General features: G+C 49.2%; 1 protein-coding gene across 1 annotated transcript in view; it reads right to left on the bottom strand.

Annotated features, from left to right (window-relative positions):
- The window catches only part of pcnx2 (pecanex 2), a 946,160-nt gene that overhangs the window by 621,321 nt on the left and 309,372 nt on the right, over positions 1–15,467 (bottom strand). Inside the window, exon 14 of the mRNA XM_085996657.1 lies at positions 6,324–6,434. Within this exon, the coding sequence (XP_085852783.1) occupies positions 6,324–6,434 (111 nt within the window). The remainder of the gene's footprint in view (positions 1–6,323; positions 6,435–15,467) is intronic.

Genomic DNA, 15,467 nt, shown 5'->3' with positions numbered 1-15,467 from the left:
GTTATGACTCACCATTCACTGCAACTTCCAAAGGTGCACACAAATCTGTCCAAAAACGCAAAGTGTTCAAAATAAAGATTTGAATGTTTGACAGCACATTACCAGAAACTTCACTTGAACACATGAACATTGGCTAAACCACCCAACCACCCAAGTGTCTACCTTTGTGTGTTGTTAGTTGGTATGCTTGCAGAAGGATGAAGGTGAGTGTGAGCGGTGGCTAGTGAGATGGGGAAATCATAATGTAGATAGAGAGGGATGGGTAGAGGTGCAAGGTAAATGGGTGTGAGTAAAGATGTGCAGGAGTAGAGTAGGAAAGGCAGAGTGATGGGGATGTGATGAGTGGCACAGCAGGATGAGTTTGAGTGTGGCTTGGCTGTAATGTTTCGTGATCTACTGAGATCATTGAAAGGTTTGCGCCACTGCAGCCTGGTCCTCCTGACGACAGCCCTGCTTGTGTCCTCCTGTGCAATGTGCAACCAGGCTGTCTTGGTCTCCTGGGGAGGTGTCTTCTGCCCATTGAAAGGGAAGAACACCTCCCTGCGTGCTGCGACTCCCTCCATAAGCATATGGAGGGAGTCATGGGAGAGCCTGGGTGCAGCCGTGCACCTCTGTGTAGTGCTTGTCAGTGTTTGCAGCACCTCAATGCTTCAGAACACTGACAACACAACTGTCAAAATCAATGTGGACATGGTCCCTTTAAGGAAACCGGCTGATGACGCGTCATCAGATGACGTCATCAGACCCGCTTTCTTTTAATTGGCCGGGAACCCCGCAGGGCGGGCTTAACAAGCCCAATCAGGGCAAAATCACATAGAGGAGGCAGGATGAAGACGGTGCGGGGTTTGAGACTGCTGTCTGCTCCGGCCACAGCTGGCGAAATCGTGGCGAGATTCTACAGGCTGTGCAGAGAAGAGACTGATTAAAATAGGCAGGGAACAGAGAGGACTGAAGGGAGGATGTCAAAGAGGCTTGGGCCTCCCAATATCAAGGAGCAGGCGAGGCTTCTTATGAAACAGAGGTGCACAAGTCAACCCAAGAGATAAAAACCAAATGGGCATGTAAATAGTAAATGAATTTCAATTTTGCTAAGTGTAAGGTGGTGCATTTTGGTAGGAAGAATAAGAAGGCCGCATACTGATAGGAAAATAAGAGTTTAAATGGGGTAGAGGAGTAGAGGGATCTGGGGGTACAGATACACAAATTACTAAAAGTAACGACGCAGGTTAATAGGCCATAAAAGCAAACAAAGCACTGGGGTTCATTTCTAGAGGAATAGAATTCAAAAGCAGAGAAATTATGTTAAACTTGTATAGAACCTTGGTTAGATCACACTGTGTACAGTTCTGGTTTCCAAATTATAAAAAGGATATAGAGGGGCTGGAGAAAGTGCAAAAAAGATTGACAAGGATGATACCAGAACTGAGAACTATCAGGAATGATTGAACAGACTGGGGCTCCTTTCTCTAGAAAAGAGAAGACAGAGAGGTGACCTGATAGAGATCTTGAGTTTGATCGGGTAGATGTAGAGAAGGTGTTTCCACTTGTGGGGGAGACCAAAACTAGGGGGCCATAAATATAAGATAGTCACTAATAAATCCAATAGGGAATTCAGGAGAAATGTATTCCTTCAGAGAGTAGTGAGAATGTGGAACTGGCTATCACATGGAGTAGTTGAAGCGAATAGCATAGATACATTTAAGGGGGAAGCTAGATAAGTACATGAGGGAGAAAGGAATAGAAGGATATGTTGATGGATGAGATGAAGAGGAGTGGGAGGAGGCTCGTGCGGAGCATAAACACCGGCATAGTCCAGTTGAGCCGAATGGCCTGTTTCTGTGCTGCACATTCTATGTAATTCTATAAATAATCTACTATCAAGTGCACAAAGAGTCAGTCCACATTTAAAAAACACATATGATACACAGACAAAGACCGGGGTTTAATGACAGGGGAATCACATACATTATAGATATTAATATTCTGATTGGATTGACTGCAAGTTCCCCTCCAAGTCACACACCATCCTGACTTAGAAGTATGTCGCCGATCCGTCATCGTCGCTGGGTCAAATTCCTAGAACTCCCTCCCTAACAGCACTGTGGGAGTACCATCACCACACGGACTGCAGCGGTTCAAGAAGGCAGCTCACCACCACCTTCTCAAGGGCAATTAGGGATGGGCAATAAATGCTGGCCTTGCCAGCGACGCACACATCCCATAAACAAATTTTTAAAAAATTATCCGCAGTCCCCAATCCCTCACTGTCCCTACTTTATTACTGGCTTAATAACGGAGAGGATATAGATCAACAATAATAACCCTGATCAAATGAGACATTACGATACAGACTGGATGCAGTTTGGGAGTGGCTCCAACTAAAATTAGAAATAGCAGCTGAGAGGGAGGGAATGGTTATCCAGGCAATAGGCTGGGGATTGAAATGATACAGGGACTAGTAAATGCATTACAGAGCGATGGGACAGACGGAAGGAGAGTAGTGTCAGTTCACTAGTAGTGTCAGTTCACTAGTAGTGTCAGTTCACTGGTAGTGTCTGTTCACTAGTAGTGTCAGTTCACCAGTAGAGTCAGTTCACTGGGGGGCCTGTGGTTCGGCACTAGGAGAGGCAGCTGTGATGGAATGTACTTGTGAAGCCTACCAAACACAAGGGATTAATTAAGTTGTTTTAGCCACATTATATGTTGATGACTTTGTTGATCGATCCTTTCCCCCATTTGCTGTTCATTTCTGTGCACTTGCAGAAATATGTATTTACCTCACGGTTACAATAATATCCTCAAGTGCCGGTTATTGGTGAAAAGTTTTTTTTAAAAATAAGATAGTTCCTCTGGCCCTCCGTCTGTCTGAGTTTGGACGTAGGTCTGACCATTCTGCTTCTGAACTTTTATCTGATTTTCTTTTTTCCCACTGTCTGGCCGTTTCCCAACTTCAATTTATTTTCTCTTCACTGCCTTGGTAGAGGTGAGGTTCGTTGAGTGGTATCACTTCTTTCCAGAAGTCACCAGGATAATGGATGAGGGTAACCTGGTTAAACATTGTCTACCTGGACTTACAGAAAGCCTTTGATAAGGTACCGCACAAGAGGCTTCTCTGTGAGATAGATTCTTTGGATGAGTGGTAATCTGCTGCAGTGGACTGAGAATTGGCAGAATGACCTCGGGCAGAAAGTTGTAGTCAATGGATTTGGATCTGGTTCCCAGTGGAGTCCCGCAGGGATTGAGGTTGGGACCGTTGCTATTTACAATGATGATCTAGATGTAGGTGTTGGGGAAATGATCTGCAAGTTTGCAGTCGATACCAAGATATGTGCAAGAGTCAGGACTGTAGAGGATGCTCGACTACCGCTCTCTCTCAGCTGATGAATCAGCACGGTGGCATAGTGGTTAGCACTGTTGCCTCACAGCGCCAGGGACCCGGGTTCAAATCCGACCTCGGGTGACTGTCTGTGTGGAGTTTGCACATTCTCCCCGTGTTTGCATGGGTTTCCTCCGGGTGCTCCGGTTTCCTCCCACAGTCCAAAGATGTGCGGGTTAGGTTGATTGGCCATGATAAAAATTGACCCTTAGTGTTAGGGGGGATTAAATACGTGGGGTTACGGGGTTACGGGGATAGGGCTTGGGTGGGATGGCTGTCGGTGTAGGGACCGGGTGCTAGGGTTTGGATGACCAGCCATGATCTCGTTGAATGGCGGAGCAGGCTCGAAGGGCCGAATGGCCTACTCCTGCTCCTATCTTCTATGTTTCTATGTTTCTATGTTTCTACTCCTCCATGTTGAACACCACTTAGAAGAAGCACCGAGAGTAGCAAGGGCACAGAATGTATTCTGGGTGGGGGACTTCAATGTCCATCACCAAGAGTTGCTCGGTAGCACCACTACTGACCGAGCTAGCCGAGTCCTGAAGGACATAGCTGCCAGACTAGGACTGTGGCAGAACCAACACGAGGGAAAAACCTACTTGACCTCGTCCTCACCAATTTATCTGTCGCAGATGCATCTGTCCATGACAGCATTGGTAGCAGTGACCACCGCAGAGTCCTTGTTGAGACAAAATCCCGTCTTCACACTGAGGACACCCTCCATCCTGTGGTGTGGCACTACCACCGTGCTAAATGGGACAGATTCAGAACAGATCTAGCAGCTCAAAACTGGGTATCTGTGAGGCGCTGTGAGCCTTCAGCAGCAGCAGAATTGTATTCCACCACAATCTGTATGTAACCTCATGACTCTGCCATTACCATCAAGCCAGGGGACCAACCCTGGTTCAACGAGGAGTGTAGAAGAGTGTAGAAGGTGTACCTAAAAATGAGGTGCCAACCTGGGGAAGCTGCAACACAGGACTACATGCATGCTAAACAGCAGAAGCAGCATGCTACAGACAGAGCTAAGCGATCCCACAATCAATGGATCAGATTAAAGCTCTGCAGTCCTGCCACATCCAGTCGTGAATGGTGGTGGACAATTAAACAACTAACGGGAGGAGGAGGCTCCATGAATATCCCCATCCTAAATGATGACGGAGCCCAGCACGCAAGTGCAAGACAAGGTTGAAGCATTTGCAACCATCTTCAGTGGATGATCCATATCGGCCCCCACCATCACAGAAGCCAGTCTTAAGCCAATTCGATTCACTCCATGTGATATCAAGAAATAGCTGCGCGCACTGGATACAGCAAAGGCCATGGGCTCCCGGCTGTGGTGCTGAAGACTTGTGCTCTAGAACTAGCCGCGCCTCCAGCCAAGCAGGTCCAGTACAGCGACAACACTGGCATCTACCCGACAATGTGGAAAACTGCCACAAAAAGCAGGACAAATCCAATCCGGCCAATTACCGCCCCATCAGTCTACTCTCAATAATCAGCAAAGTGATGGAAGGAGCCATCAACAGCACCATCAAGGAGCACTTACTCACCAATAACCTGCAGCACGGTGGCATAGTGGTTAGCACTGTTGCCTCACAGCGCCAGGGACCCGGGTTCGAATCCGGCCTCGGGCGACTGTCTGTGTGGAGTTTGCACATTCTCCCCGTGTTTGCGTGGGTTTCCTCCGGGTGCTCCGGTTTCCTCCCACAGTCCAAAGATGTGCAGGTTAGGTTGATTGGCTATGATAAATTGACCCTTAGTGTTAGGGGGATTAAATACGTGGGGTTACGGGGCTGGGGTGGGATATGTGTTGGTGTAGGGGTTACGGGGATCGGGTGGGATATGTGTCGGTGCAGGCTCGATGGGCCGAAATGGCCTCTATCTGCACTGTGGGGTTTCTGTGATTTCTGTGATTCTGTGAATACTCAGCTTGGGTTCTGCCAGACTCACTCGGCTCCAGACCTCATTACAGCCTTGGTCCAAACATGGACAAAAGAGCTGAATTCCAGAGGTGAGGTGAGAGTGACTGCCCTTGACATCAAGGCAGCATTTGACCGAGTGTGGCATCAAGGAGCCCTAGTAAAATTGAAGTCAATGGGGATCAGGGGGAAAACTCTCCACTGGCTGGAGTCATACCTAGCACAAAGGAAGATGGCTGTAATTGTTGGAGGTCAATCATCTCAGCCCCAGGACATCGCTGCAGGAGTTCCTCAGGACAGTGTCCTAGGCCCAACCATCTTCAGCTGCTTCATCAATGATCTTCCCTCCATCATAAGGACAGAAGTGGGGGTGTTCGCTGATGATTGCAGTGTTCAGTTCCATTCGCAACTCCTCAGATAATGAAGCAGTCCATGCCCGAATGCAGCAAGACCTGGATGACATTCAGGCTTCTGTGCTGTACTATTGTATGATTGGCCGAGGTTTAAACTTTTTTTTGCCTCGCTAAATTTCCGTGACAGTTTTATCCCCTTCACACCAAGTGATGGATCCATGCTGGGGTCCCGTCCCACAGGTGTCAGCACCTGCCCTGAGAGGCCGTTATCCAGGTGTGAGCCTGTCTACTGGAGCACTCGGGGCATCTCAGTTGTGTCCATTCCTGCCCTCCTCTGATGTCCACACACTTTCCCTCCTGCAGGGCTTGCTCCGTGCTGATTAAGAGCTGGAAATCTGGCTGATTTTCCCCACCCTCACCTAGGGGCACCCGATGTAACACCAGCTAACAGACCAACCCTAGCCATCGAAGCAGGTGGGGTGCTATTTACACAGGCTTGGTGGGAAATGTATTCAAATCTCATGGAAACAGAAAGCAATTATTAGTTGCTTATCAACCTTAAATTAGCTTCTACCCAGGAACACATTTTAGCGTGGGATACTTCATGTAGTTTTTAATTTGTTTTTTTTATAACATAAAAGCAGTAAAGAAAACTTGTGGCATACGTACCAGATCCACCAAAAATGTGCATGTCTATTTGTTCCAACAAATATGTGAGAAAAGTATTCATCTGTGGAAGAAGACCCAAGAGGAAAATCACAGGGAAACATTGCGTGAACCCTGTAACAGAAGAGAGGACACGGTGAGGACAACAGGAGAGAGAACATGGTGAAGGGCAAAACGAATAGAGGATATAGTGACGGCAACAGGAATAGAGAACACAGTGAGGGCAACAGGAGAGAGAACACTGAGGGCAACAGGAATAGAGAACACAGTGCAGGCAACAGGAATAGAGAACACACTGCGGGCAACAGGAATAGAGAACACAGTGCGGGCAACAGGAATAGAGAACACAGTGCGGGCAACAGGAATAGAGAACACAGTGCGGGCAACAGGAATAGAGAACACAGTGCGGGCAACAGGAATAGAGAACACAGTGCGGGCAACAGGAATAGAGAACCCAGTGCGGGCAACAGGAATAGAAAACACAGTGCGGGCAACAGGAATAGAGAACACAGTGAGGGCAACAGGAATAGAGAACACAGTGCGGGCAACAGGAATAGAGAACACAGTGCGGGCAACAGAAATAGAGAACACACTGCGGGCAACGGGAATAGAGAACACAGTGCGGGCAACAGGAACAGAGAACACAGTGCGGGCAACAGGAATAGAGGACACAGTGCGGGCAACAGGAATAGAGAACACAGTGCGGGCAACAGGAATAGAGAACACAGTGAGGGCAACAGGAATAGAGAACACAGTGCGGGCAACAGGAATAGAGAACACAGTGCGGGCAACAGGAATAGAGAATACAGTGCGGGCAACAGGAATAGAGAACACAGTGCTGGCAACAGGAATAGAGAACACAGTGAGGGCAACAGGAATAGAGGACACAGTGCGGGCAACAGGAATAGAGGACACAGTGCGGGCAATAGGAACAGAGAACACAGTGCGGGCAACAGGAATAGAGAACACAGTGCGGGCAACAGGAATAGAGAACACAGTGCGGGCAACAGGAATAGAGAACACAGTGCGGGCAACAGGAATAGAGAACACAGTGCGGGCAACAGGAACAGAGAACACAGTGAGGGCAACAGGAATAGAGAACACAGTGCGGACAACAGGAATAGAGAACACAGTGAGTGCAACAGGAATAGAGAACACAGTGCAGGCAACAGGAATAGAGAACACAGTGCGGGCAACAGGAATAGAGAACACAGTGTGGGCAACAAGAATAGAGAACACAGTGCAGGCAACAGGAATGGAGAACACAGTGCGGGCAACAGGAATAGAGAACACAGTGCGGGCAACAGGAGAGAGAACACAGTGAGGGCAACAGGTATAGAGAATACAGTGTGGGCAACAGGAATAGAGAACACAGTGCGGGCAACAGGAATAGAGAACACAGTGCAGGCAACAGGAATAGAGAACACAGTGTGGGCAACAGGAATAGAGAACACAGTGAGGGCAACAGGAATAGAGAACACAGTGCGGACAACAGGAATAGAGAACACAGTGAGTGCAACAGGAATAGAGAACACAGTGAGGGCAACAGGTATAGAGAACACAGTGCAGGCAACAGGAATAGAGAACACAGTGCGGGCAACAGGAATAGAGAACACAGTGCGTGCAACAGGAATAGAGAACACAGTGCAGGCAACAGGAATAGAGAACACAGTGCGGGCAACAGGAGAGAGAACACAGTGAGGGCAACAGGTATAGAGAATATAGTGCGGGCAACAGGAATAGAGAACACAGTGCGGGCAACAGGAATAGAGAACACAGTGAGGGCAACAGAAGAGAGGACACCGTGCAGGCAACAGGAATAGAGAACACAGTGAGGGCAACAGGGATAGAGAACACAGTGCGGGCAACAGGAATAGAGAACACAGTGTGGGCAACAGGAATAGAGAACACAGTGAGGGCAACAGGAATAGAGAACACAGTGCGGACAACAGGAATAGAGAACACAGTGAGTGCAACAGGAATAGAGAACACAGTGAGGGCAACAGGAATAGAGAACACAGTGAGGGCAACAGAAGAGAGAACACAGTGCGGGCAACAGGAATAGAGAACACAGTGCGGGCAACAGGAACGGGCAACAGGAATAGAGAACACAGTGCGGGCAACAGGAATAGAGAACACAGTGCGGGCAACAGGAATAGAGAACACAGTGCGGGCAACAGAAGAGAGGACACAGTGCGGGCAACAGGAATAGAGAACACAGTGCGGGCAACAGAAGAGAGAACACAGTGCGGGCAACAGGAATAGAGAACACAGTGAGGGCAACAGAAGAGAGCACACCGTGCGGGCAACAGGAATAGAGAACACAGTGAGGGCAACAGGAATAGAGAACACAGTGCGGGCAACAGGAATAGAGAACACAGTGCGGGCAACAGGAATAGAGAACACAGTGAGGGCAACAGGAATAGAGAACACAGTGCGGACAACAGGAATAGAGAACACAGTGAGTGCAACAGGTATAGAGAACACAGTGCGGGCAACAGGAATAGAGAACACAGTGCGGGCAACAGGAATAGAGAACACAGTGCGGGCAACAGGAATAGAGAACACAGTGAGGGCAACAGAAGAGAGAACACAGTGTGGGCAACAGGAATAAAGAACACAGTGCGGGCAACAGGAATAGAGAACACAGTGAGGGCAACAGGTATAGAGAACACAGTGTGGGCAACAAGAATAGAGAACACAGTGCGGGCAACAGGAATAGAGAACACAGTGTGGGCAACAGGAATAGAGGACACAGTGCGGGCAACAGGAATAGAGAACACAGTGCAGGCAACAGGAATAGAGAACACAGTGCGGGCAACAGGAATAGAGAACACAGTGAGGGCAACAGAAGAGAGGACACCGTGTGAGCAACAGGAATAGAGAACACAGTGCGGGCAACAGGAATAGAGAACACAGTGCGGGCAACAGGAATAGAGAACACAGTGCGGGAAACAGGAGAGAGAACACAGTGCAGGCAACAGGAATAGAGAACACAGTGAGGGCAACAGGAATAGAGAACACAGTGCGGGCAACAGGAATAGAGAACACAGTGAGGGCAACGGGAATAGAGAACACAGTGCAGGCAACAGGAATAGAGAACACAGTGTGGGCAACAGGAATAGAGAACACAGTGCGGTCAACAGGAATAGAGAACACAGTGAGTGCAACAGGAAAAGAGAACACAGTGAGGGCAACAGGAATAGAGAACACAGTGAGGGCAACAGAAGAGAGAACACAGTGCGGGCAACAGGAATAGAGAACACAGTGCGGGCAACAGGAATGGGCAACATGAATAGAGAACACAGTGCGGGCAACAGGAATAGAGAACACAGTGCGGGCAACAGGAATAGAGAACACAGTGCGGGCAACAGAAGAGAGGACACAGTGCGGGCAACAGGAATAGAGAACACAGTGAGGGCAACAGGAATAGAGAACACAGTGCGGACAACAGGAATAGAGAACACAGTGAGTGCAACAGGAATAGAGAACACAGTGAGGGCAACAGGTATAGAGAACACAGTGCAGGCAACAGGAATAGAGAACACAGTGCGGGCAACAGGAGAGAGAACACAGTGAGAGCAACAGGTATAGAGAATACAGTGCGGGCAACAGGAATAGAGAACACAGTGCGGGCAACAGGAATAGAGAACACAGTGCAGGCAACAGGAATAGAGAACACAGTGAGTGCAACAGGTATAGAGAACACAGTGCGGGCAACAGGAATAGAGAACACAGTGCGGGCAACAGGAATAGAGAACACAGTGCGGGCAACAGGAATAGAGAACACAGTGAGGGCAACAGAAGAGAGAACACAGTGTGGGCAACAGGAATAAAGAACAGTGCGGGCAACAGGAATAGAGAACACAGTGAGGGCAACAGGTATAGAGAACACAGTGCGGGCAACAAGAATAGAGAACACAGTGCGGGCAACAGGAGAGAGAACACAGTGAGGGCAACAGGTATAGAGAACACAGTGTGGGCAACAGGAATAGAGGACACAGTGCGGGCAACAGGAATAGAGAACACAGTGCAGGCAACAGGAATAGAGAACACAGTGCGGGCAACAGGAATAGAGAACACAGTGAGGGCAACAGAAGAGAGGACACCGTGTGAGCAACAGGAATAGAGAACACAGTGCGGGCAACAGGAATAGAGAACACAGTGCGGGCAACAGGAATAGAGAACACAGTGCGGGAAACAGGAGAGAGAACACAGTGCAGGCAACAGGAATAGAGAACACAGTGAGGGCAACAGGAATAGAGAACACAGTGCGGGCAACAGGAATAGAGAACACAGTGAGGGCAACGGGAATAGAGAACACAGTGCAGGCAACAGGAATAGAGAACACAGTGTGGGCAACAGGAATAGAGAACACAGTGCGGTCAACAGGAATAGAGAACACAGTGAGTGCAACAGGAAAAGAGAACACAGTGAGGGCAACAGGAATAGAGAACACAGTGAGGGCAACAGAAGAGAGAACACAGTGCGGGCAACAGGAATAGAGAACACAGTGCGGGCAACAGGAATGGGCAACATGAATAGAGAACACAGTGCGGGCAACAGGAATAGAGAACACAGTGCGGGCAACAGGAATAGAGAACACAGTGCGGGCAACAGAAGAGAGGACACAGTGCGGGCAACAGGAATAGAGAACACAGTGAGGGCAACAGGAATAGAGAACACAGTGCGGACAACAGGAATAGAGAACACAGTGAGTGCAACAGGAATAGAGAACACAGTGAGGGCAACAGGTATAGAGAACACAGTGCAGGCAACAGGAATAGAGAACACAGTGCGGGCAACAGGAGAGAGAACACAGTGAGAGCAACAGGTATAGAGAATACAGTGCGGGCAACAGGAATAGAGAACACAGTGCGGGCAACAGGAATAGAGAACACAGTGCAGGCAACAGGAATAGAGAACACAGTGAGTGCAACAGGTATAGAGAACACAGTGCGGGCAACAGGAATAGAGAACACAGTGCGGGCAACAGGAATAGAGAACACAGTGCGGGCAACAGGAATAGAGAACACAGTGAGGGCAACAGAAGAGAGAACACAGTGTGGGCAACAGGAATAAAGAACAGTGCGGGCAACAGGAATAGAGAACACAGTGAGGGCAACAGGTATAGAGAACACAGTGCGGGCAACAAGAATAGAGAACACAGTGCGGGCAACAGGAGAGAGAACACAGTGAGGGCAACAGGTATAGAGAACACAGTGTGGGCAACAGGAATAGAGGACACAGTGCGGGCAACAGGAATAGAGAACACAGTGCAGGCAACAGGAATAGAGAACACAGTGCGGGCAACAGGAATAGAGAACACAGTGAGGGCAACTGAAGAGAGGACACCGTGTGAGCAACAGGAATAGAGAACACAGTGCGGGCAACAGGAATAGAGAACACAGTGCAGGCAACAGGAATAGAGAACACAGTGCGGGCAACAGGAGAGAGAACACAGTGCAGGCAACAGGAATAGAGAACACAGTGAGGGCAACAGGAATAGAGAACACAGTGCGGGCAACAGGAATAGAGAACACAGTGAGGGCAACGGGAGTAGAGAACACAGTGCGGGCAACAGGAATAGAGAGCACAGTGCGGGCAACAGGAATAGAGAACACAGTGCGGACAACAGGAATAGAGAACACTGAGTGCAACAGGAATAGAGAACACAGTGAGGGCAACAGGAATAGAGAACACAGTGAGGGCAACAGAAGAGAGAACACAGCGCGGGCAACAGGAATAGAGAACACAGTGCGGGCAACAGGAACGGGCAACAGGAATAGAGAACACAGTGCGGGCAACAGGAATAGAGAACACAGTGCGGGCAACAGGAATAGAGAACACAGTGCGGGCAACATAAGAGAGGACACAGTGCGGGCAACAGGAATAGAGAACACAGTGCGGGCAACAGGAATAGAGAACACAGTGCAGGCAACAGGAAGAGAGAACACAGTGCGGGCAACAGGAATAGAGAACACAGTGAGGGCAACAGAAGAGAGGACACCGTGCAGGCAACAGGAATAGAGAACACAGTGAGGGCAACAGGAATAGAGAACACAGTGAGGGCAACAGGAATAGAGAACACAGTGCGGGCAACAGAAGAGAGGACACAGTGCGGGCAACAGGAATAGAGAACACAGTGCGGGCAACAGAAGAGAGGACACAGAGCGGGCAACAGGAATAGAGAACACAGTGCGGGCAACAGAAGAGAGAACACAGTGCGGGCAACAGGAATAGAGAACACAGTGAGGGCAACAGAAGAGAGCACACCGTGCGGGCAACAGGAATAGAGAACACAGTGAGGGCAACAGGAATAGAGAACACAGTGCGGGCAACAGGAATAGAGAACACAGTGCGGGCAACAGGAATAGAGAACACAGTGAGGGCAACAGGAATAGAGAACACAGTGCGGACAACAGGAATAGAGAACACAGTGAGTGCAACAGGTATAGAGAACACAGTGCGGGCAACAGGAATAGAGAACACAGTGCGGGCAACAGGAATAGAGAACACAGTGCGGGCAACAGGAATAGAGAACACAGTGAGGGCAACAGAAGAGAGAACACAGTGTGGGCAACAGGAATAAAGAACACAGTGCGGGCAACAGGAATAGAGAACACAGTGAGGGCAACAGGTATAGAGAACACAGTGCGGGCAACAAGAATAGAGAACACAGTGCGGGCAACAGGAGAGAGAACACAGTGAGGGCAACAGGTATAGAGAACACAGTGTGGGCAACAGGAATAGAGGACACAGTGCGGGCAACAGGAATAGAGAACACAGTGCAGGCAACAGGAATAGAGAACACAGTGCGGGCAACAGGAATAGAGAACACAGTGAGGGCAACTGAAGAGAGGACACCGTGTGAGCAAGAGGAATAGAGAACACAGTGCGGGCAACAGGAATAGAGGACACAGTGCGGGCAACAGGAATAGAGAACACAGTGCGGGCAACAGGAATAGAGAACACAGTGAGGGCAACAGGAATAGAGAACACAGTGCGGGCAACAGGAATAGAGAACACAGTGCGGGCAACAGGAATAGAGAATACAGTGCGGGCAACAGGAATAGAGAACACAGTGCTGGCAACAGGAATAGAGAACACAGTGAGGGCAACAGGAATAGAGGACACAGTGCGGGCAACAGGAATAGAGGACACAGTGCGGGCAATAGGAACAGAGAACACAGTGCGGGCAACAGGAATAGAGAACACAGTGCGGGCAACAGGAATAGAGAACACAGTGCGGGCAACAGGAATAGAGAACACAGTGCGGGCAACAGGAATAGAGAACACAGTGCGGGCAACAGGAACAGAGAACACAGTGAGGGCAACAGGAATAGAGAACACAGTGCGGACAACAGGAATAGAGAACACAGTGAGTGCAACAGGAATAGAGAACACAGTGAGGGCAACAGGTATAGAGAACACAGTGCAGGCAACAGGAATAGAGAACACAGTGCGGGCAACAGGAATAGAGAACACAGTGTGGGCAACAAGAATAGAGCACACAGTGCGGGCAACAGGAATAGAGAACACAGTGCGGGCAACAGAAGAGAGGACACAGTGCGGGCAACAGGAATAGAGAACACAGTGCGGGCAACAGAAGAGAGAACACAGTGCGGGCAACAGGAATAGAGAACACAGTGAGGGCAACAGGAATAGAGAACACAGTGTGGGCAACAGGAATAGAGAACACAGTGCGGGCAACAGGAATAGAGAACACAGTGAGGGCAACAGGAATAGAGAACACAGTGCGGACAACAGGAATAGAGAACACAGTGAGTGCAACAGGTATAGAGAACACAGTGCGGGCAACAGGAATAGAGAACACAGTGCGGGCAACAGGAATAGAGAACACAGTGCGGGCAACAGGAATAGAGAACACAGTGAGGGCAACAGAAGAGAGAACACAGTGTGGGCAACAGGAATAAAGAACACAGTGCGGGCAACAGGAATAGAGAACACAGTGAGGGCAACAGGTATAGAGAACACAGTGTGGGCAACAAGAATAGAGAACACAGTGCGGGCAACAGGAATAGAGAACACAGTGAGGGCAACAGGAATAGAGAACACAGTGTGGGCAACAGGAATAGAGAACACAGTGCAGGCAACAGGAATAGAGAACACAGTGCGGGCAACAGGAATAGAGAACACAGTGCGGGCAACAGGAATAGAGAACACAGTGCGGGCAACAGGAATAGAGAACACAGTGCGGGAAACAGGAGAGAGAACACAGTGCAGGCAACAGGAATAGAGAACACAGTGAGGGCAACAGGAATAGAGAACACAGTGTGGGCAACAGGAATAGAGAACACAGTGAGTGCAACAGGAATAGAGAACACAGTGAGGGCAACAGGAATAGAGAACACAGTGAGGGCAACAGAAGAGAGAACACAGTGCGGGCAACAGGAATAGAGAACACAGTGCGGGCAACAGGAACGGGCAACATGAATAGAGAACACAGTGCAGGCAACAGGAATAGAGAACACAGTGCGGGCAACAGGAATAGAGAACACAGTGCGGGCAACAGAAGAGAGGACACAGTGCGGGCAACAGGAATAGAGAACACAGTGAGGGCAACAGGAATAGAGAACACAGTGCGGACAACAGGAATAGAGAACACAGTGAGTGCAACAGGAATAGAGAACACAGTGAGGGCAACAGGTATAGAGAACACAGTGCAGGCAACAGGAATAGAGAACACAGTGCGGGCAACAGGAGAGAGAACACAGTGAGAGCAACAGGTATAGAGAATACAGTGCGGGCAACAGGAATAGAGAACACAGTGCGGGCAACAGAAGAGAGGACACAGTGCGGGCAACAGGAATAGAGAACACAGTGAGGGCAACAGGAATAGAGAACACAGTGCGGACAACAGGAATAGAGAACACAGTGAGTGCAACAGGAATAGAGAACACAGTGAGGGCAACAGGTATAGAGAACACAGTGCAGGCAACAGGAATAGAGAACACAGTGCGGGCAACAGGAGAGAGAACACAGTGAGAGCAACAGGTATAGAGAATACAGTGCGGGCAACAGGAATAGAGAACACAGTGCGGGCAACAGGAATAGAGAACACAGTGCAGGCAACAGGAATAGAGAACACAGTGAGTGCAACAGGTATAGAGAACACAGTGCAGG

This window comes from Somniosus microcephalus, chromosome 9, assembly GCF_052327205.1.
Source record: "Somniosus microcephalus isolate GS21.2 chromosome 9, FLI_Smic_1.0, whole genome shotgun sequence".
Lineage (NCBI taxonomy): Eukaryota > Metazoa > Chordata > Chondrichthyes > Squaliformes > Somniosidae > Somniosus > Somniosus microcephalus.
Note: the sequence above shows the minus strand (reverse complement) of the source record. Positions and strands in the feature narration are given on the sequence as shown.